General features: G+C 40.2%; 1 protein-coding gene across 3 annotated transcripts in view; it reads right to left on the bottom strand.

Annotated features, from left to right (window-relative positions):
- Positions 1-24,064, bottom strand: part of IL27RA (interleukin 27 receptor subunit alpha) — a 258,748-nt gene that overhangs the window by 46,632 nt on the left and 188,052 nt on the right. For 2 of the 3 annotated variants that reach the window (XM_053718171.1, XM_053718172.1), the window contains exons 4-7: positions 21,222-21,394; positions 14,888-15,042; positions 12,679-12,771; positions 9,393-9,549 (exon numbers count right to left, since the gene is read on the bottom strand). In XM_053718171.1, the coding sequence (XP_053574146.1) occupies positions 9,393-9,549; positions 12,679-12,771; positions 14,888-15,042; positions 21,222-21,394 (578 nt within the window). The remainder of the gene's footprint in view (positions 1-9,392; positions 9,550-12,678; positions 12,772-14,887; positions 15,043-21,221; positions 21,395-24,064) is intronic. The other variant, XM_053718173.1, reaches the window with a different exon arrangement.

The following is a 24,064-nucleotide window of genomic DNA, read 5'->3' as shown; positions in this document are numbered from 1 at the left end:
TCTGACCCCCCCCAGAAGGGGGGTTGAAAGAATGTTGTACATTGAATGGAGGGAACACGCCCTTTTACATGATACAATAGAATACCTTGCTCAAGCTGATAACAATTTAAACACAGACACACACTTGGCTTTCCTTATCATCTAGGGTCTGCTCTCTGAGGTTGATTAAACAATGGACTGTGTATCAATAACATTAATGACAGTGCACAATAGCTGAGGCTAAAGCTGAACACAGTTAACTCTTTCAGTGCTGACAGAAGGGTCTGTCACATCTACATAGCACAATATACAGCCTATAGACAACCTTTCTTATGTTATAGTCCAGAAGTGGCTAGGTTTGCCACAATGCTCCCCCAGAACCAAGCCGGCATACACAGTCTGATCCCAACGGATCGGCTTGGGGATGTCCGGGGCAACAACTTTCGGCTCAAGTAAGCTACGGGGTGTTCTCCGCCATCTGCTCCAACTTGGCTTAGTACTGCCCCCACCCCAAACATGGAAGCGTCTCTTCCCGGAGGGACTGGGCTTGGGTAGTCACAGGGTTAACATCAGCGGGATCCATGGGAGCATAGGCAGAAACAAGGGGGGCCAAGTCATTTCCAAGGAGAACATCAGCAGGTAAGTCCTTCTTGACCCCCACATTCACAAGTCTAGCGCCCACTCCCCAATCCAAATGTACCCTGGCAACAGGTAGGCGGAACACAGTGCCCCCTGCTACCCTCACAGCCACAGTGTCTCCAGTGTGCTGTTTCTCAGGCACCAAGTTCTCTTGAAGCAAGGTCATGGTAGCACCAGTATCCCGTAGACAACTGACCTCCTTCCCATTCACTTTAACCCGTTGCCGGTTATTCCGGTGGGCAGCTTGCACGGGGTCTGCTTCATGTAGGCTGCCCCAGCATTCTGGCGCCTCTACGTAGCGGGCCACAGGCTGAGGATTATGTGGGATTCCGCCAGCGGGTCTTCTCCAGGACTGTGCTTGATTCGCTGCGTTTAGGGGACACTCTGGTCTTTTGTGCCCTAGTTGCTTACATCCAAAGCACCGAATAGGTTGTGAGTAGCCCCGCGAATTGAACCGGGCTCTCTGAGGGTAGTTCGTGGCCGGAGGCCGTGTGGTATAGCGGTGCGCCGGGGGTTGGTAACTGGCAGCTGCTGGGGTGACTGGGGGTCCGTACTCCACTCTAGCAGTGGGCAATCGGTATACTGCTCCCCCTGCCCCTCGTACTGCCACGGATCCGCCAGTGGGTGCTGTATCCGGCACCAAATGGGGAGCTATCAGGGTTAAAGTAGCTCCCGAATCCCGAAGTCCCTGGACCGACATCACCTCATGCAGAATTCCCAGGGGTTCCTCGGCTTGGGTGCTCAACACCTCATGAGCGGCTGGCTCCGTTTGGTAATGGTGAGCAGCCGCCCTTGGGGCCAGGTTCTGTCTGACCTGGTTCCAAGCTTGTCTGCTCCGATTTTGGGTGCACTCACGTGCCATATGTCCCCACTGCTTGCAGGTGTGGCATTGTATATTAGCCCGTCCGTTGTTAGGCTGTAGTCCATGGTGCCTCCTGGCATCAAAATGCTGGTCTGCTAATCTGGCTTGTGTAGTTGCTCTTCTGGGCGATAAGGTTCATTCCGTCGCTTGCCACCAATTGTAACGGTACCAACCGGATACCAAGGGTTAACACCAGGGAACAATGTCCTGCATAGGGAATCAGCAATTCACAACCCAGCCAGTTTTCAGGTTTAAACAGAATGAATTTTATTAAGGCTCATATGCCCAGTATTTATGCAGGTCTGACCCCCCCCAGAAGGGGGGTTGAAAGAATGTTGTACATTGAATGGAGGGAACACGCCCTTTTACATGATACAATAGAATACCTTGCTCAAGCTGATAACAATTTAAACACAGACACACACTTGGCTTTCCTTATCATCTAGGGTCTGCTCTCTGAGGTTGATTAAACAATGGACTGTGTATCAATAACATTAATGACAGTGCACAATAGCTGAGGCTAAAGCTGAACACAGTTAACTCTTTCAGTGCTGACAGAAGGGTCTGTCACATCTACATAGCACAATATACAGCCTATAGACAACCTTTCTTATGTTATAGTCCAGAAGTGGCTAGGTTTGCCACATATATGTTTATACTTTGAACTCTTAGCCATGCTCAGTAAGAGTGGGTGCCTCTGAAAGCGTGCATATAAAAATATTGTGCATATTTTGATAATATAAGTACATTTGAAAGATTTTTTTTTTAATTGCATGCTCTGCTTTAAGAATGTCTGAGGGGCCGATTTATTAAAGTGCGGACAGACATGATACAATGTAGCGTATTATGTCCGCCGCACATCGATAAATGCCGACATCATACGCTGTCAGCATTTATCATTGCACAAGCAGTTCTTGTGAACTGCTTGTGCCATGCTGCCCCCTGCAGATTCGCAGCCAATCGGCTGCTAGCAAGGGATGTCAATCAGCCCGATCGTATAGGATTGAGCGGATTGATGTCCGCAGCCTCAGAGAAGGTGGACAAGTTATGGAGCAGCGGTCTTTAGACCACTGCTTCATAACTGCTGTTGCCAGCGAGCCTGAACCTAAATTCGGCCCCTGAGAATTTACACTAATAGAACTATGGGCAGACGAAATAGGTCATCTAAGCCCCATCAAAAGCTATGTTTCTATGACAAGGAGCATTATGGAGGAACACAGGGAGGAGCTCAGGAGAGATCTGAAGATAAGTATGTGCAAATAGGTTTGGCATAAGTGTGTGTGATGAACAGAAGTGAGTAAAAAAAATAACCAGGGAGCAAAATAAAACTTAGTTTTTATTTGAACATTCAAATAGTGTATTCAAATAAGCGCTGTGCACATCAGCGTCCCTTGTGGTGACCCGGATCTTCTCATGTCATAGGTGAATACACTATTTTAATGTTCTGAAGTTTTATTTTGCTCTCCCGTTATGCTTTTGTTTTTATCTTGGTCAGATAGCTAGACAGATAGAGCACTGTGCTCCCATAAAGCGGCACTTCCTGCTATTCAAGTCACATGACCGCAGGACAGGGAGTTGTGCAGGTGGGTTCCTGGGCCAGAAACTCAGCTTGCACCTTCGGGTACTGGAGCCCCACAGTTAAAGGGACATGAAACACAAAACATTTTTTTCATGATTAAGATAGATCATACAATTTTAAACAACTTTCCAATTTACTTAAATTATCTAATTTGCTTCATTCTATTGTTATCCTTTGTTGAAGGAGCAGCAATGTACTACTGGGAGTAAGCCGAAAGACAATGGCAAGATGCACATATGTGCAGCCACCAATCAGCAGCTTCTGAGTCTACCTAGGTTTATTTTTTTATAAAGGGATACTAAGAGAAAAAAACAGATTAGGTAATAGAAATAAATCTGGAAGTTATTTAAAATTGCATGCACTATCTGAATCATGAATGAAAAAAATGTGGGTTTCATGTCCCTTTAAAGATTTACTAAGGGACAGCTGACCTACAAAGGATGAAGGGATATTGAGCACCGGATCTTTTCAAGCATAACACCCATTGTACTGTGAGAACCTCTCAAAGGTTTTAGCATAGCACTCTAACACTTGGATAAAGTGAGTACATGCTCTGTACAAAGTGAATCTAATATTGCAGAGTTATTTTACACTCCAGTAATTATACGTATACGTATACGTATTATAAATATACGTATAGGTGTGTGGGTGCTTAGTATCAAAACAAACTTTATTCACAATTTCAACAAAGAAGTTGACTGGGATACCATATATAGCACTCTTCCCTCATTGGAGAGTTCATGCATGTATGAGTATAAGGGTTTTTAAAAAATATTAGCTTTATTATGACCTTTAAAATGGGTTACAATCAAATTAAAAACAGTTGCAGCCAGTTAGCCTGCACTAGATAAATGATATATAGTACAATTAATACCTTTATGTTAGATCATATATGTAAGTATTGTTCAACAACTTTGTATGGATATAACGTTGCACTTTATAGTGCCATTCTTGTCAGATTGTTGAATATGCTATATCAATACTAGTGATGATATTGATTATAACATATATAAGATTGAAATGATGGTTCCCCAAGATAGGGATAAATTGCTTACAAATAAATAATTCTGTGGGAATTCACAATCTACTAAAATCTGTCAGTTGCTAGTATGGGATGTAGGCTTAAATAACCCCTCTGTATAGCGAAAAGATCCTGATCCACATTGTTTATAGTGACCGGTTTAAATGACCGCTGTTATATAAGTTAAATTATACTAGTACACAAGACCCATCTAATCAGCACGGGGGTATTGTTGCACATATAGGATAGCCTATGGTTATTTACAGCACATTAGCTCAACAGATTATTGGGTACGTTTTTTGACTTGTAATTATTGGGTATTATACTTTGTATTTATACTTGTTATTGGTGTCTGCATGACTGTATGAGTCAGGTGTGATATTCAGATTCCGGTCATCTTCATAACAATAGCCAAGTATCTACTGACCAACGACTGTTATATGTATTGTTCACAAGTTAGCTAACTAAATCCGATTACGTCCCTGTCAGTATTGCTGCAGGGCATGTGAGTAGGGACTAGATGCCATTAGGAGAAACCGCATCGTCTCTAGAATTATAATAACAACTAGTATTATGTATCTGTTTTGGATTAAAGTGAGTCGCTATCTTGTACTTGTACTACCAGTGGTTTAAAAGTATAATAATTGTTCCGATTTCGGATACTTAGGCTGTTGGCTTAATTATAGTAATGTCTTATGTTACCACAAGGTGTGTAATTAAGCGAGGGTTACTATTCATATCCCAAATAAGTTAACACAGTGAATTAGATGAGATTTTTCAACACAGTTGCTGTAAAATATCGCAATATTGCACAGATTGATAGATACGTTCTTAGACTTATAGGTATTGGGTATTGCGTTATAAATTTATTGCTGTTATTATTATTTTCAAATTATATTCTTCAAATACCGGTCACCCACATAACATTAGCCAAGTATCTACTGACCAACAGCTGCTGTGTGTACTGATCACAAAGTAGCTAACTGAATCAGATTGCGTCCCTGTCAATATTGCTACAGAGCATGTGAATATAGGCTAAATGCCTTTAAGAAAAAACACTGCAGCGTCTCTGTAATTGCTATGACAACTGATTCTGAGTACCTGGTTCTAAGTTTGTAATTAAAGAACTGCTAAGTCGCTATCTTGAATTTTATGCTAACAGTTTTATTAAGAATAATACCTGTTCCGTTTCCGGATATTTTATCTGTTAGCAAATTTTAGCGATAATAATTTTCTGTTCTTTGTGAATACCAAACAGGTTATAACCTAATACATTAAGTCACTAGTGTTATGGTATAACCCTGAATACGGTATCAGCAACACACGAACCCAGTTAATTCCCCCCAAACATGAGACCAAGCTCCATCTTGAGAGTAAAACAGAAGTCGTTTTATTGAGGGCTATATGCCCAGTATTTATGCAGGTCTCCCACCTGGTTGACACTCCCTAGGAGACCAGATGGGGGGTTGGAAGAAGATAGTACATTAGATAGAGGGAAGACGCCCTTTTACAGGATACAATAGAATTGCATTACTTAACCAAATAAACAATTAAACACAAGAAAACAAGGGAGTCCTTCTTGACACCTGGCAGTCTGATTAAACAATGTGAACGCTTATCACTTAAACTTAATTACAGTAAAAAATAGCTGATGTCAGGAAACCTGTTTTCAGAAAATAGTTTCTCAAAGCTGAACAAAGTTAACCCTTCCAGTACTGACAGAGGGGTCTGTCACAACTAGTAAGGACTGAGTTCCCAGAGCCCTATTCTACATATCTAAATCATTATCAGGGTTGAACCTCCATTGTTTTTTGCGGTATTGTTATGTAATAAATCTAAATAAAGTGCAGGCTAATGCTGTCTATTTTAAAATACAGGATTCCCTTCCTGTTTCCCCCTTGACATGTTTCGCAAGCAAGGGCTTTCTCAAAAGTGGAGGCGCTGCGCGTTCTGCAGCTTTTTATACCCTACATGCTTGGCGTAACTCCACCTATAATTATGTCATCAGGCTAATGGTATTGCCGTTTGTCCTGCTGTCTCAACAATAAATATCTATGCTGTCACTTCTTTCTGTTTGTAATGGTATTGTTATCTCAGGCAACCTTAGCCTGTGGTGTTAATTTTGAATCTGGCTGTATAGTAAACGTGTATCTGTTATACATTCCATGTAGGTTATGTATTCCCTCATTTGTGTAAATCAACTATAGCCTATATTCACATGATCTGTAGCATTATTGATATTGGACGCAATCTGATTCAGTTAGCTACTTTGTGATCAGTACACACAGCAGCTGTTGGTCAGTAGATACTTGGCTAATGTTATGTGGGTGACCGGTATTTAAAGAATATAATTTGAAAATAATAATAACAGCAATAAATTTATAGCGCAATACCCAATAACTATAAGTCTAAGAACGTATCTATCAATCTGTGCAATATTGCGATATTTTACAGCAACTGTGTTGCAAAATCTCATCTAATTCACTCTGTTAACTTATTTGGGATATGAATAGTAATCCTCGCTTAATTACACACCTTGTGGTACCATAAGACATTACTATAATTAAGCCAACAGCCTAAGTACCCGAAACCGGAACAATTATTATACTTTTAAACCACTGGTAGTACAAGTACAAGATAGCGACTAACTTTAATCCAAAACAGATACATAATACTAGTTGTTGTTATAATTCTAGAGACGATGCGGTTTCTCCTAATGGCATCTAGTCCCTACTCACATGCCCTGCAGCAATACTGACAGGGACGTAATCGGATTTAGTTAGCTAACTTGTGAACAATACATATAACAGTCGTTGGTCAGTAGATACTTGGCTATTGTTATGAAGATGACCGGCATCTGAATATCACACCTGACTCATACAGTCACACAGACAACAATAACAAAAATAAATACAAAGTATAATACCCAATAATTACAAGTCAAAAAACGTACCCAATCATCTGTTGAGCTAATGTGCTGTAAATAACCATAGGTTATCCTATATGCGCAACAATACCCCCGTGCTGATTAGATGGGTCTTGTGTACTAGTATAAGTTAACTTATATAACCCAACAGCGGTCATTTAAACCGGTCACTATAAACAATGTGGATCAGGATCTTTTCGCTATACAGAGGGGTTATTTAACTCTACATCCCATACTAGCAACTGACAGATTTCAGTAGATTGTGAATTCCCACAGAGTTATTTATTTGTAAGAAATGTATCCCTATCTTGGGGAACCATCATTTCAATCTTATATATGTTATAATCGATATCATCACTAGTATTGATATAGCATATTCAACAATCTGACAAGAATGGCACTATAAAGTGCAACGTTATATCCATACAAAGTTGTTGAACAATACTTACATATATGATCTAACATAAATGTATTAATTGTACTTTATATCATTTATCTAGTGCAGGCTTACTGGCTGCAACTGTTTTTAATTTGATTGTAACCATTTTTAAAGGTCATAATAAAGCTAATATTTTTTAAAAACCCTTATACTCATACATGCATGAACTCTCCAATGAGGGAAGAGTGCTATATATGGTATCCCAGTCAACTTCTTTGTTGAAATTGTGAATATATATATAATATATATATATATATATATATATATATATATATATATATATATATATATATCGACAGTATATATATGTGTATATATATATATATATTATTTATATATATTTATATATATATATATATATATATATATATATATATATATATATATATATATATATATATAATTGAACAGGAGATGTGCACATATGTGATGTATTGGAAATATCTAGGCACAAACACTGTTGGACATAAGACTTGCATGACAATTGAGAAGGGGACCTTGAAGGTATATAGGATGCTCTGATGAATAGAGACTCACTGGGTGAGGGTGCGATGGAAGAAGACAGGATGATTTTGAAAAGAAGCCTACAATGATCTGAATTAAAAGCCTACAATGATCTGAATTAAAATGAAATTAAACCCCAAAAAATTATTTCATGATTTAGGTAAAGCACAGAATTTTAAAAACAACTTTCCAATTTACTTATTTGATCAAATTTGCTTCATTCTCTTGGTATCATTTGTTGAAGGAGCAGCAATGCACACAAGGCGGTAGCAACAAATCCAATGCATTACTCAATTGGTTGTGCATCCAGTGACCTCACGGAGACACAGGCCAATCAGATGGGCACTGTAATTCACCCATTTTCACTATTTGTTTTTGCCTCTGCCTGGCGGATTAGGGGGGCACCCTGCCAGTCCTCTGGCATACACCCCAAGTGAACCTTGGGGAATGAGGTTTACAAGGGGGGCCTTGCCGCCCTTGAACCCCCCAGGTGGAGGCAAAAATTTATATTGAAGATGGAGGCATTACAGTACCCATCGTATGTATGGTGTAATGTATGTGTGGTGTATAATGCCTCACATACATGTTATATTTAGGTGTACTGGTGTAAGTGGCTCCTACAAGGCATTGGCGCTCATCCCAAATGGACCAAATGCCTGATCTGTATTGGCCTGTGTCTCTGTAAGGTCATTGAATGCACAACCAATAATTGGGTTTGCCACTAGCACCTATTCAATGCACTACTGGTTGCTATCTGAACACACCGCTGAGCCAATGACAATTGGCATAGATATGCAGCCACCAATCAGCAGTAAGCACCCAGAGCTTACCTAGATAAACCGTTTAACAAAGGATAACAAGAGAAGGAAGCAAATTAAATAATAGAAGTAAATGTGAAAGTTGTTTACAATTGTATGCTCTGTCTGAATCATGAAAGTCTAATTATGACTTTACCGTCCCTTTAACGCACATAGGAGGACATGAAGAAGACATGTATAATATGAGAAAGGCTAAAAGGAAGTTATAAATTAGACATAAAGAAGTGTGTTAAGGTGCCACATGGAAAGGTTTGAAATAAATGCCCAGGAGGGTGTGAGAAATCTGTACAAAAATTAATTATGTAAAAGATTGTGTGATGGAATCATTTAGGATGGAGACCAAAGCCCAAAGAATAGTGTGACAAGGGTGACAAGGTTCAGTGGATGGTGTGATGGAGGATTACAGAATGGTGTATCTGGAAAGCGCCAAAGGAAGTGATAGAAGCACAATGAAGATAGTGCATAGTGATAGACCAACAGAAGTGATGGCATAATTACTGGAGTGAGGATGGAACAGGAAACAAAGGGTATGACATGCAGGGCCCTTAGGGCGTAAACAGGGGAGAAGGTGTAGCTAATAATAAAGAATGAGAATGGCTCTCTTCTATTTCTCTCTCTCTCTTACCTTCTTCAGGTGTTGTGAAGAAGATTGCGTCACTCCAGCGACTCCCTTTTTTGTCTCCAGTCTGTTCTGGTAAATATCGAATCTGGACTTCATACTCTGTGTAAGGTTCTAGTTCTAACAGTTCACAAACAGTATGTTCTATATCAGACTGATCTACCTAGATATAAAAACAATATATCCGTAAACTCCCCTGCCACACACAATACATCTCAAAAATTTAAAAATCAAAATAAAGGCTAGACAAACCAAACAATTACAAAACTCCTCTCTACAACAAGAAATCACATTATTTAACATCCCACAGAGACCCTCTACATTAAAAGGACAGTCTACTCCAGAATTTATAGTGTTTAAAAGGATTAATAATCCCTTTATTACCCTTTCCCCAGTTTTGCATAACCAACGCGGTTATATTATTATATGTTTTTCCTCTGTGATTACCTTGTATCTAAGCCTTTGCAGACTGCCCCCTTATTTCAGTTCTTTTAACAGACTTGCATTTTAGCCAATCAGGGCTGACTTAACTTCATGGGAGTGACACTGAGCACCCATGAACTAGCGCTGTCTAGCTGTGAAAAACTGTCAAAATGCACAAGATAAGAGACGGCCTTCAAAGAAATTAACATATGAGCTTACCTAAGTTTAGTTTATTAATATTATTATTTATTCATAAAGCGCCAACAGATTTCGCAGCACTGTCCATGGGTACAAAGATAAAAGTACAACAGTGATACAATACAATATAAGACACCATAAAAATTAAACAAACAAATACTGGGGGAATTGGGGGCCCAGTTCCCGTGGAAACTTACAATCTAGATGGGTGGCAGGGTGAGAAACAGGAGGTGGGGACTGAAAAGGTGGGAATGATGTTAGTGTGGAGTTAGAAGAGGGCAACTATTAGGCAAGTGGAATTCATTTGTTACTGATTTGGTCATAGGCTTCCCTGAAGAAAAAGGTCTTCAGGGAGCATTTAAAGGAGGAGAGGTTAGAGGAAAAATCTGACAGCTCGAGGAAGTACGTTCCAGAGGGTCGGTGCCGCACGAGAGAAGTCCTGCAGTCTAGCATGGGAGGAGGTGATGGTAGAAGATGCAAGGAGCAGGTCATTGCTGCATCTTAGGGGGCATGCTGGAGTATATTTGTTGGTGAGTGAGGACAGGTAGGGGGGGCTGCGTTGGTAAGAGCTTTGTACGTCAGGGTGAGAATTTTGAATTTAATTCTGCTGTGAATGGGGAGCCAGTGAAGGGACTCGCAGAGAGGTGCAGCAGATACAGAGCATCGGGAGAGGTGGATTAGTCTAGCAGAGGCATTTAGGATGGATTGAAGGGGGGAGAGAGGAAGGCCAGTTAGTAGGTTATTACAGTAGTCAAGTCAGGAAATTACTAGGGAGTGAATTAGCTGTTTAGTAGTTTCAGCACTCAGAAACGGGCACATTTTGGAGATATTTGGGGTCGGAATTTTGGAGTGTTGGGGACGGAAGCCAGATTGCAGGGCGTCAAGCAATAAGTTGGAGGACAGGAAGTGGGTTAGGCGATCGAAAACTCGTTTTTCCAAGACTTTTGAAGCTAGCAGAAGCAGTGATATAGGGCGGTAGTTTGGGGTCGAGGGAGGTTTTTTTTGAGGATGGGGTGACCTTTGCATGTTTGAAGGAAGATAGAAATGAACCAGTAGTAAGTAGACTTGTGCATGGTCGAAAAATTCAGTTCGGATCGATTCTGATTTTTTCGAATTTCGGATCGATTTGAATTCGGAAAAAATTCGAATGAATTTGTTTCAGATTTATTTCAAATTCATTCGGATTCGAATAAATTCGGCTGGATTCGGTTCGGAAATTCGGAATTTCGGTATGTGTTAGGTGGGATGTGCTGTGTATTAGACTATTATTATGTACTGTATATTAGGTGTGACCCATAGCAGAGTGATATAACCTAATATACTGTACAATACTAGTGTAATCCATGGCCATTCGAATTTACCGAATAAATCCGAACTAATTCGGATTTATTCGGTAGATTCGGTACTACCGTAATTCGGAAATTCGAATCGATCCGAATCTCCGAATTTAACAAATTCGTCTGAATTTGGATTCGGAACGAATCGAAATGCACATGTCTAGTAGTAAGGGATAGGTTGAATATGTGAGTAAGAGCTGGATTGAGGGTAGAAGACAGAGAAGATATTAGATGTGAGGAAGACAATAGGGAACTCACTTCATTCTCAGTAGTTGGGGGAAAGGTGCTGAGAGTGGTGGAGGGGGTGACCGGGGGCAGAGATGGAAGGTTGCAGTCTTGTGTTAGGATATTACTTCAGATGGTAAGTGTTTTGTTGAAAAAGTAGTCTACCAGTTCTTGAGCACTAAAGGCAGATGAGGGTGGTGGTGTAGGTGAATACAGGAGAGAGTTAAAAATGGAAAAGAGACGTTTAGGGTTTGAGGAGTGAGTAGATATAAGAGAAGAGAAGTAGGTTTGCTTGGCTAAGTGAAGGACAGAGGAGTAAGAATAAAGAATGAACTTATAGTGGAGGAAATCTGGTTCAGAGTGGGATTTCCTCCAGGCACGTTCAGCAACACGGGAACATTTTTGCAGGTAGCATGTTTGCCGAGAGTGCCAGGGCTGGAGATGACAATGTGGGGTTTTGCGTATTTGTGGAGGAGCAAGTGTGTCAAGTGCAGAGGAGAGAGTATTGTAGTGGGTTGTAGCAAGGTCAGGGCAGGATATTGTGGAAGTGTGGGGGAGGCACTTTTGAATAAGGTTGGAAAGTTGGAGAGGATCCACAGTGTACAGATTTATACAGGTGCTGGGGCGAGGGGGAGAAGTAGGTTTAGCTGGTACATTAAGATTATAGGTGAGCAGATGGTGGTTTGAGATGGGAAATGGGCGACAGGTGACATCAGAGAGAGAGCAGAGGTAGGAGAATACCAGATCGATAGAGTGACCGTTGCGGTGAGTAGGGAATAGAGTGGATTGTGAGAGATCAACGGAGTTTGTGAGTGAGAGAAGTTTAGAGGCAGCAGGGGCAGATGGGTTATCAATGGGAATGTCCCCTAGGATTAGAGAAAGTGTATTTGTAGAGGGAAAGTGAGAAAGCCAGGCAGAAAAGTTGTCAATGAATTGGGAGGTAGGTCCAGGGGGGTGATAGATAACTGCCACTGTGATGGAGAGGGGCGAGAACAGGCGGATGCAGTGGACTTCAAAGGAGGAGAAGGAGAGAGATGGATGAGGATGCAGTTGCTGATAGGAGCAGGAGAGGGAGAGAAAGATTCCAACACCTCCACCATGTCTCTCACCTGGCCTAGGTGTGTGGTTAAAGTGGAAACCACCGTGTGTGAGAGCAGCAATGGAAGCAGTGTCAGAAGAAGATAGCCAGGTTTCAGTAATTGCTAGAAGATTGAAAGCGTTAGAAACAAACAGGTCGTGAACAGTTGTAAATTTGTTACAGACAGAGCGAGCATTCCAGAGAGCACAAGAAAAGAAAGTGGATAAGCGCTGTTTAGTTTTACCAAGAGAACAAAGCAAATTTGATGATAAAAGAAAATTGGAAAGTTGTTCAAAATTGCATGCCCTATCTGAATGATGAAAGTTTAATTTTTAATAGACTGTCTCTTTAACATTGTAAGAAGACTCAGATTTCTCACTATAAGAAGTGAGGCACAACCTCCCCACATCATAAAAAGCTGAACACAGATCATCTTTAGGAAAAGATAAATTGGGTGCATGTCTAGTTGCCCACATAACCCTTATGAAGCCTACCCAAGGGTGATAAATAACATATGTAACATAAATAAGGGCTCAATCAGTGAATGAACAATAATAAAAGAATAACTAGTCACCTCCCCAGAAGTAGCCTTTTGTAGCCCAATATCTGCCTATACAGAGAAGAACTATACCATATCAGCCTGTTTTCACCTAAAAAAAATACAGACAAGCTCTAGAATACAAGCAACCCCCTCTAAACGAGATACAAACCTGTACATATGCTTCACCCTTTTGTGAGCCTTGTCACTAAGATGCAGCCATAAATGTCTAGTCACAATGGGCAAGGGGCCCAGGTATGGTCGCCCCATCTCCCTAAAAGGGGCAGGAAACCCAAACATTTTATTTTGTGATTCAGACCATGCATGTGATTTTAAACAACTTTTCCAATTTACTTCTTTTATCTAATTTGCTTAGGTCTTTTGGTATCCTTTGTTGAAAAGGATACTTAAGTAGGCTCAGGAGCAGCAATGCATTACTGGGAGCTAGCTGCTGATTGGTGGCTGCACATAAATGCCTCTTGTTATTGGTTCCCCTGATGTTTTCAGCTAGCTCCTAATAGTTCATTGCTGCTCCTTCAACAAAGGAGTGAAGCAATATTTGATAATAGAAACACACACAAAAATGTGATAGTGAACAAAAGGATATATACAAAAAGTCCCAAACAAGACAACTGATGTTGATCTTTCCAGAAAAACCTCAGGGAAAAAGAAAGAAAAAACGCATATAGTGAAGTCCTGCTGATAATAAATAGGTCATAAAGAGGCAGAAAGGGGAACTCGTATACTCTGGAGGTTCAAAATCAAGCTCTAGATTTTCAGGCACAGGAAGACTCCAAGTAGGAGACAAAAGGCAAAGATTGAGGTCCCAAATGGGTTAAAACTCCACATGGAAGGACTCAGAAGTGGAGAAAATATAACCATTTATTTGTAAAAACAAGTGAGGTCCCAACAAGGCATATAAATGAGACTGTCCAAATCAAACAACCACCGCAAACAAAGACCGTGTTTTCACAATGTCTAATAAATGCCGTTATCAGTTCAGTATGGTACAAGACTCTGCCTCTCATGTGACGTCACCCCGCTCCTTTAGTAAGTTATAAAGGCTCAAAGATAGCGGGTGTTAGAAAAAAAAAAGCCACCAAAGGGTTTTAACATTGAGATACATACATATACATGTCTAAAGATGTATATACATAGATATGCATGTCTATATATGTATACATATGTATTAATGTATTGTTATGTGTATATATGCATACATAATTTTCATGTCAGGTATGCGCATATTATAGTATGCGATCATATTTGCACATATTACAGGATGCGATCCAGTATGCGCATATAAAAAAAAAAACATGTTAAAGAACATTGGCATATGAAATATTCATATTTTCATGTTGGGTTAGCGCTATTGCTAATATGTCATGGTGTTTGAGCGAGAGAATGGGTGTTTTTTTCTCTCCATTGACTTCTATAGGGGAATGCGAAAACAAAATCACAGTTTTCGAATTTGAACTTTAAGTGCGATTTGGGTTACCGCTAGCGCAAAATTATTATTTTTTTTAAAACTTGTATTATGAGCGCAACCCGACTAGCGCAAAAAGATGAACTCTAGCGAAGTTTTCGCAATTGCGAAATAAATTATACCACGCCACTTGTAATCTAGCCCTTAATCTCCTAAGAATTGAACACACCCATAGCGCAAATATAGAACTTCTTGTGCATTAGATCTAATACTCACTATATTCCAGTTGCTGGATCCTTTTCTTTGATACCTGAGTTCCAGTTGTAATTGCGAAGAAGAAACAGCAGAATGTGACCAGAATACCTGTACCACCAAAGTGTCTTCCCTTGAGAAGTTTACTGACGTTTTGAGGACAGGGGGTTCCAGGAGCCCTGTGAGACAGAAGGTAAAAACGCTTGTCGACATATATATTTTTTTGTATTTCTTTTGTTGGGATTTTCTTCACTTCACTATCTTTGTTAATTTAGTTCAGTATGGGCTTCATATAACGTGTTAAACAAGACACCTTTAGAAAGGTAGTATTCATAAGAATGAAAATCACACACAGCTGATATCGGTATAATAAACTTTAAAGGGATATAAACCCGCATTTTTTCTTTCTTGATTCAGATAAAGCATGCAGTTTTAGGCAACTTTCTAATTTACTTCCATTATTAATTTTTTTTTGTTCACTTGCTATCTTTATTTAAAAATCAAGAATGTAAGCTTAGAAGCCGGGCCCATTTTTGGTTCAGCACCTGGGTTGCACTTGCCCATTGGTGGCTAAATGTAGCCACCAATCAGCAAGCGCTATCCAGGGTCTGAACCAAAGATGAGCAGGCATTTTAGCTTAGATTCCTGCTTTTTCAAATAAAGATAGCAAGAGAACGAAAAGAAAAAAAAAGCAAATTTAAGGATAATGCCACGTCTATGGACAAAGATAATCCTTCAATCAGAAATAGTATTGCTTAAAAGGAAGAAATTACAACACATATGGTTTCTCCTTGTTGATGAGCCAATAAGATCACATTAGGGACCTTCTAGTATAAAAAATAAAATGTTCTATTAGATTTGAGCATTTTAATTTTTTTAAATAAATTCCCTTATTTGAGTACGTGTATAACAACTTCAAAAATAAATCTTACACGATTAACCCACACGCACAGTTTTTTTTTTGTTTTTTTTTCCGTCAGGAGACCGATCATCAATATTTTACCACCACAAACGTGAAAAACCAAGTTTAGCCTTGCAGGTAAAGTCTTGGTGCAATTCGCAAAGAAAATGGGCTGTCCATGCAAGTGGTGAGCTGTCTTCCATAAAAATAATGAGAGCTCTCTGCTATGTAAAAGTTTGCAGTGGAGGAAAATGTACACAGGGAGAACCCAGCGTATGTTACAAATCAAAATACTCTTTTTAGTTCACTGTATCTTAAAATCGCTGTTATTTTTGTATGCATTGGTTTTACTTGAAGGGGTAAATTTATTAAAAGTTGAATGGACATGATTCGCTATAGCATACGCTGTCTGCATTCATCATTGCACAAACATTTCAAGTGAAATGCTTTTAGATTGCCGCCCCTGCTCATTGGTGGCCAATCAGCTGCCAGCAGGGGCTGTCAATCATGACATCCTGATCGGATCGGGATGACTGCTGCTTCTTAACTGATGGGACTCCAAAGCAGCATCCGCTACTTTATTGGAGCCCTAAGAGTAATTAGTGTTTTTTAGTATTTTGATAAAAGCGTGACACCTTTTTTTTTTTAAGAGAAAAAACAGTGAGAGCTGTAGGGCACAAAAGTTTAGAGAATTACGCTGGGATTTGAGAGACAAATTTCATATATGCCCATGGATATTTAATACGATTTATTCATGTATAATTTACATACAGATTTTACATTTTTAATAAAAGATTATTTTTGGTGAACAATATTGTTAAAGGATCAGTAAATACAGTAGATTTGCATAATCAACAAATGCAGGGCCGGCCTTAGGGTGTGGCGGCGAGGGCGGTTGCCTCGGCCCCTGCGCTTAGGGGGGCCCCACCATGCCGCCGGTGTAATAAAAAAAATAAAAAAAATTTGGCGCCATTTTTTAAAAAACATTGGCGCCGCGCAATGTGTCACTGAGTCTGTCAGGAGGAGCGGAGCGGTGAGCCTTGGGACTCTGGTGGGAGGAGGATGAGCAACAAGGCCGAGAGGAGAGTGTGGAGAGAGTGGGAGCCGAGTGTGGGACTGTCGGACTCGGACCGGAGGAGGAGTAGAGGGCCAGGGCTGGCTGGCTGTGTGTGATCATCATCCCAGGGCCATCAGAATCATGGTAAGCAGCTCAGCTATTGGGCAATTGAAGGGGTCTGGGGCATCATTTTATTGCAGGGGGATGGAATTCATTTTATTGCTGGGGGGCTGCCTGGGGCATCATATTTTTGTTGGGGGCATCATTTTATTGCAGGGGAGATGGGGCATCATTTTATTGCTGGGGCATAATTTTTGTGCTGGCTGGGGGCATAATTTTTTTTCAGGGGGGCAGGGGGCATATTTTTATTGCAGGGGGCATCATTTTATTACAGGGAGACTGGGCATTATTTTATTTCAGGGGGCTTCATTTTATTGCTGGGGGCATCATTTATTGCAGTGGGTCTGGGGCATCATTTTATTGCAGGGGGGCTGGGGTCTTCATTTTATTGCTGGGGGCATCATTTATTGCAGGAGGCCTGGGGGCATCATCTTTTGTTGACATCATATTATTGCAGGGGCATCATTTTATTGCAGATGAGCTGGGGCATAATTGTATTGCTGGGGGCATCATTTTTTTGCAGGGGGGCTGGGGGCATAATTTTATTGCAGGGGGCATCATTTTATTATAGGGGGACTGAGCATCATTTTATTGCTGCAAGGGGGGCTTCATTTTATTGCAGTGGGGCTGGGGGCATCATTTATTGCAGTGGGGCTGGGGCATCATTTTATTGCAGGTGGGCTGGGGCTTCATTTTGTTGCTAGGGGCATCATTTTATTGCAGGGGGGCTGGGGCTTCATTTTATTGCTGGGGGCATCATTTATTGCAGGAGCTGGGGACATCATTTATGGAAGTGGCGCTGGAGGCATCATTTATTGCAGTTGGGCTGGGGCTTCATTTTATTGCTGGGGCATCATTTATTGCAGGGGGACTTGGGGCATCATCTTTTTGTTGGGGGCATCATTTTATTGCAGGGGAGCTGGGGCATCATTTTATTGCAGGGGAGCTGGAGGCATCATTTATTGCAGTGGGGCTGGGGTCTTCATTTTATTGCTGGGGCATCATTTATTGCAGGGGGTCTGTGGGCATCATATTTTTGTTAGGGGCATCATTTTATTGCAGTGGAGCTGGGGCATCATTTTATTGCAGGGGCTGGGGGCATCATTTTATTGCAGGGGGCAACATTTTTGTTGGGGGCATCATTTTATTGCAGGGGCTGGGGGCATAATTTTATTGCTGGGGGCATCATTTTATTGCAGTGGGGATGGGGCATCATTTTATTGTAGGGGGACTGGGCATCATTTTATTGAAGGGGGCTGGGGGCTTAATTTTATTGCTGGGGGCATCATTGCAGTGGGGCTGGGGTAATCATTTATTGTAGGGGGGCTGGGCATAATTTTTTTGCAGGGGCATCATTTTTGTGCAGGGGCATCATTTTTGTGCAGGGGGGCCGGGGGCTGCAGGGGGACTGGGCTTCATTTTATTGCAGGGGGGCTTCATTTTATTGCTGAGGGCTTCCTTTTATTGCAGGGGGCTGGGGGCAATTGAAGGGGTCTGGGGCATCATTTTATTGCAAGGGGATTCATTTTATTGCTGGGGCATCATATTTTTGTTGGGGGCATCATTTTATTGCAGGGGGACTGAGCATCATTTTATTGCAGGGGGGCTTCATTTTATTGCTGGGGGCATCATTTATTGCAGGGGGGCTTCATTTATTGCAGACTGTGGGGCTGGTGCATCATTTTATTGCAGGGGGTTGGGGGCTTTATTTTATTGCTGGGGGCATCTTATTTTATTGTGTGTGGGCTGTGTGTGTGGTGTGTGGGCTGTGTGTGTGGTGAGTGTGTGTGTATACACCTGTGTATGTGTCTGAGTGTGTGGATGTATGTGTATATAAGTATCTCTGTGTGTATTATATATGTGTGTTTGTGTGGTACAGTGCATTGCCCCATTTCTTTTAAGTCTTTTTTGTTCTGGGTAGAGGCCCCGCGCTGTCATTCTGCCTAGGGACCTGCATTTGCTAGGGCCGGCCCTGACGTCTCTGTAATGTTCTTGTTATCATAAGAAAACACATAAAAATAAGGCCCAGTTCAACTCAACTGAACGCAATGGCTAGGGCCGGCCCTGAACAAATGCATGATAAAAAGACAATTCAGTAGCACTTAGTTTCAACTTCAAATGAGTAGTAGATTTTGTTTCTGGCAAATGTCAGTTATGTCTATTTCCACTCCTCCTGTATCATGTGACAGCCATCAGCCAATCACAAATGCATATACGTAAATTCTGTGAATTCTTGCACATGCTCAGTAGCAGCTGGGGACTCAAAAGTGTAAATATAAAAAGACTGTGCACATTTTATTAATGAATGTAAACTGGAAAGTTGTTTAAAATTAAATGCTTTATCTGAATCAAGAAAGTTTAATTTTGACTTGAGTGTCCCTTTAAGATTTTAGATGCACCTTAACAATACAGTTTTTGTTCCTTTGAATTTGTGAGTGAATGGTTAAAGAGGCATAAAACCCAAATTTTTCTTTCCAATGTGCTTCTATTATAAAATTTTCTTAGTTTTCTTGCTATCCTTTGTTGAAAAGCATGAAGGTAAGATCAGGAGAGTGCACGTGTCTGCAGCACTATATGGTAGCAGTTTTGCAACAGTGTTGTACAATAACAAGAGCACTAGATGGCAACACTATTTCCTGTCATGTAGAGCTCCAGAAAAGTGCACTCTACCTATCTATATATCTCTTAAACAAAGATTAACAGGAGAACAAAGCAAATTTGATAACAGAAGTAATCTGGGAACTTTTTTTAAATTAAATTCTCTGGGGTAGATTTATTATGGGTCGAGCTGTAACAAATCATGTCCCCTCGACCTCGCTAAATGCCAACAGCATACGCTGTCGTCATTTAACAATGCACAAGCATTTCTAGTGAAATGCTTGTGCAATGCCGCCCCCTGCTCACCAGTGGCCAATCAGCCACTAGCAGGATGTGTCAATCATCCCGGCGAAGTTAAGGAGCAGTGGTTTTACGACCGCTGCTTCTTAACTTACGTTTCAGGCGGACTTGAAACTATCAGGGTAGAATGCAGCATCTGCTGCATAATAAATCTACCCCTTCGTCTGAAAAATGGAAGAAAAAATTTGGGTTTCATTTCCCTTTAAATCCCTTTAAGCGAGACACCCTCTTTTCAGTGTAAAAAGTGGCTTTATAGAACTCCACCAGGGAAATAAAAGTACTGGCAAGGATTCTTAAAGGGATATGAAACCCAAAACATTTATTTTGTGATATAGACAGAGCAGACCATTTTTAAAAAGTTCCCAGTTTACTTCTATTATCAACTATTCAGGATATCCTGTGTTGAATAGATACCTAGGTAGGCAACTGGAGCACTACATCTGCCATCTAATGCTCTTGCAAATTAATAACATTCTTGAAAAACAGCTTCCATATAGTGCTCCAGAGATGGGCAGGGTCCTAAGCATATGTCTTTGCTTTTCAACAAAAGGTACCAAGAGAACAAAGAAAACATGATAATAGAAGTAAATTAGAATGTTATATAAAATCTCATGCTCTATCTCAATCCTGAAAAAAAAAATTGGGTTTCATATCCGTTTAAAGAATCTCACCTGCCCAGAGACCTTTAGATTATCAGGCCCCTAGTCAAAAGCAGCAACACAGCGAATAAGAAGGCTGCTGTCCACCCATTCAACCTGTCTGCTGAAAGTATGCACGGACTGTCTGTATCAGGAAGCTGGGCGTAAAAGGGGCAGACATAGTAGAAAACTAATGGTGCATGCGGGAGCCTTCTCAATGACTGTTCCATACACGTACGACTATGAGAATAAAATACTGACAAACTTGAGGACAACCTGTGGAACCCTTAATGGAGCATATTATAAAGGTAAAACTTTAACGACCGTGACGTACCATGTACATCAGGGGGTCGTTAAGGGTTTCCTTGCCAAAAATAGTGCGGGTCACACCGCAAGCGGCGGGACGGCCCTATTGTACCCTCCCTCCACCCTTCTGGTCACCGGAAATAGGGCGGTCTCGCCGCTGGTGGTGAGATCACGCCATTAGTAATGCAATCCCCAATAAAAGACCAGCAACGTGCAGGGTACGTCACTGGTCCTTTAGGGGTTAAAGCTAATATTAGTGCACAACCTACTTGTATAATTGTTTTGAGTGATTACATCATACATTGTATCATTGTACCATTACAGGATATTTGACATTACCAATGACAACTAACAGAATATTATGCACCCCGTATTTGCAGCTTTCTCAGCCTCTGCTTGACAATAAGACCAGCCAATCACTCTGTAATCTGCCCATACCAGTTTCCTCATCCTGGGGGTACTTTAGCGTCAAGATATGCACTTTTCCGTCTGCCTCCAGCTGCAGCTCATACTGGTAATATTTTGTCAGATTGTATCTGGGAATCAATAGCCAATTCTTTTCTGGTTGAGCTTGAAACCGCAGGCGAGAGGTTGGGTCTGGATGACTGGATCTGGAAAAAAGAATGGGTGAGAGTTAAAAGGAATATACGAATTAGATTAAACTATCATTCTTCCTTCATATTTTTTCTTCATTATGCAACAATTTAGTGTAGATTTCATGAACAGGACTCAAATCATAATTATTTTATCTATACACAGTCAACAGTGGCATATTTTGGTATTGGGCAACTAGGCCTGTGACTAGGGCCACAGGGTTTTAAATTTTTATGGCAAGATTTAACGCTTCCGCTCACGCACTTCACAAGTAGTACATTTTGTGCGCACTTTGGTTAGACAATAAAAAGTTTCGCACAAGCGCCAACCCACTACGCGCAAAAAGCAGAAGAAGCGTTTGTGTATCCCGCCATAGAAGTCAATGGAGAATAAAAAGTGGGAAAAAAACACCCTACTAAACTTGATAACATATTTTCAAGTGCTAACCCGACATGTAAATATGAATATTTCAAATTCCAATGTTCTTCACATAGAGGAATATGTTCTATATATTTTTATATATATATATATATATATGTATATATATATATATGTATATATATATATACACACATATATATATACATACACACACACACAGTATATATATATTGTGTTTTTTTGGTAAAGTATATATCTATATATGATTACTAGCTGTTGCCCGCGGCTTCGCTCACACGGATTTTGTGATTTGTAAAAAATTGTGAAAAAAGTGACCACTCTCAACGACGTGTGCCCTTACTTGTGTGCTTGTTCAGGTTGCACACTCGTTGACATGAACTTCTTGAGTTTTTGTTAATCCTCTGTGTTTTTGTAATCTAAATACCAATTTTCGTGTCTATAACATCTTTGTTTTCTGAGCTATAGGTATCCTCATAAATACGATAAAGCAGTTTGAGAAGAACATGATATCTTTCCGCCAAGAACTTTGGGAATTTAAGTCTAGGAAGAAGTCAAGGGATAAATATGATTATGACCATCAAAATATGTATAGATGGGATAGCAATGATAATTTTGGCAGAGAACCAAGAAAAGGAAAAAAAATGGTTTAAAAACCAAAATAAAAAAAAGCTAAACAGGTCACATTTTCAGATACTGAATATGAGGTAGAATCCTCAGAGGGAGAAATAAACACCGAAGAACAAGAGCCTACTGTATTACAATCCTCTTTTGAAGCATTCGGAACTAAAGTGTCAAAAAACGAACAGCTAAAGATTTTACCATTAGGAAGGCGAAAAAAGTACATAGAGGCAAAAGGGGGAAAGGAAAAACGCCCGGATACCAGGGAAGAAGAAGAGGATACAAATCCGGACAAGAAGAAGTCACAACAGAACACATATGTGACAAGATCAGGGACCCATCAGAAACAATATGCATGAATAAGAATGTATTGAATCTATCTAGTGTCGCTTTAACGGATGTAGAAACAAGAGTACTAGCCAAGTGCCTTCATTTTGTTCCTTCACAGCATTTTAACCTATTCAACACTATTTTTGATGTGAATAGGTTTGTTAGAAAGTTAATACTATTTTGCCAATGCTGTGGAGGAACAAGATAAAATATGTATAACTAAAGATAGGCCAATAGAGGAAAATCTCACATTTTCTGAAAAATGTTCTATAATAGATTTATAGGGTTTACTTGATGAAAATATTGGTGACACTGAACATCTAGTAACTACATGTGACATTGATCTAACTAAATTTAGGAAGAAAACTAATTTTTATCCTGTTAGTTCTAGAACACATCCAGTTGAAACTTTTCAAAAAGTGGTAGAAGAAAAACTAATAAAATTGGATACGAGATCTAGCTAATATCACCAAAGATAATAGAATCATAGTGCATTCCTCTGATAAAGGGGGCAACGTTGTAATACTTAAAGGGACAGTCTACCAAAGAATTGTTATTGTTTTAAAAGATAGATAATCCCTTTATTACCCATTCCCCAGTTTTAAATAACCAACACAGTTATATTAATATACTTTTTACCTCTGTGATTACCTTGTATCTAGGAACCTTCTTCCAGCCCCCTAATCACATGACTGTGACTGTTTATTATCTATTGTCTTAAATTTAGCATTGTTTTGTGCTAGATCTTAAATAACCCCCTGTGCCTGAACACAGTGTTATCTATATGGCCCACGTGTACTTTCTGCCTCTTTGTGTTGAAAAGAGATTTAAAAAGCTTGTGATAAGAGGCAGCCCTCAAAGGCTTAGAAATTAGCATATGAGCCTACCTATGTTTAGTTTAAACCAAGAATACCAAGAGAAAAAAGCAAATTTGATGAAAAAAGTAAATTGGAAAGTTGATTAAAATTAAAAGTCCTATCTGAATAATGAAAGTTTAATTTATATTAGACTGTCCCTTTAATAGAACTGCATACATTACAGAAGCCCTAAGACAATTGCACAATGTTGAGGTTTACATTAAATTGAGAGAGAATCCTACCAAATCATATAGGGAATTCCTATGTGAAATTGTAAAGAGAGCATGATATAATGATGTAATCACACATACAACAGAGGAGATGCTAGTACCAGACAATCCGGTCACCCCAATATTTCATTATTTTCCAAAGGAGAACCCACTGGGCCACCCCATAATAGCGGGCATTAATTCCCTAAATGAACCCCTGTCAGACCTGATGGATACTTTTCTACAACCATTGGTTAATAAGCTACCTAGC

This window comes from Bombina bombina, chromosome 6 (genome assembly GCF_027579735.1).
Source record: "Bombina bombina isolate aBomBom1 chromosome 6, aBomBom1.pri, whole genome shotgun sequence".
Classification (NCBI taxonomy): Eukaryota; Metazoa; Chordata; class Amphibia; order Anura; family Bombinatoridae; genus Bombina; species Bombina bombina.
The sequence above is the reverse complement of the archived record's forward strand: the minus strand, read 5'-3'. Positions and strand labels throughout refer to the sequence as shown.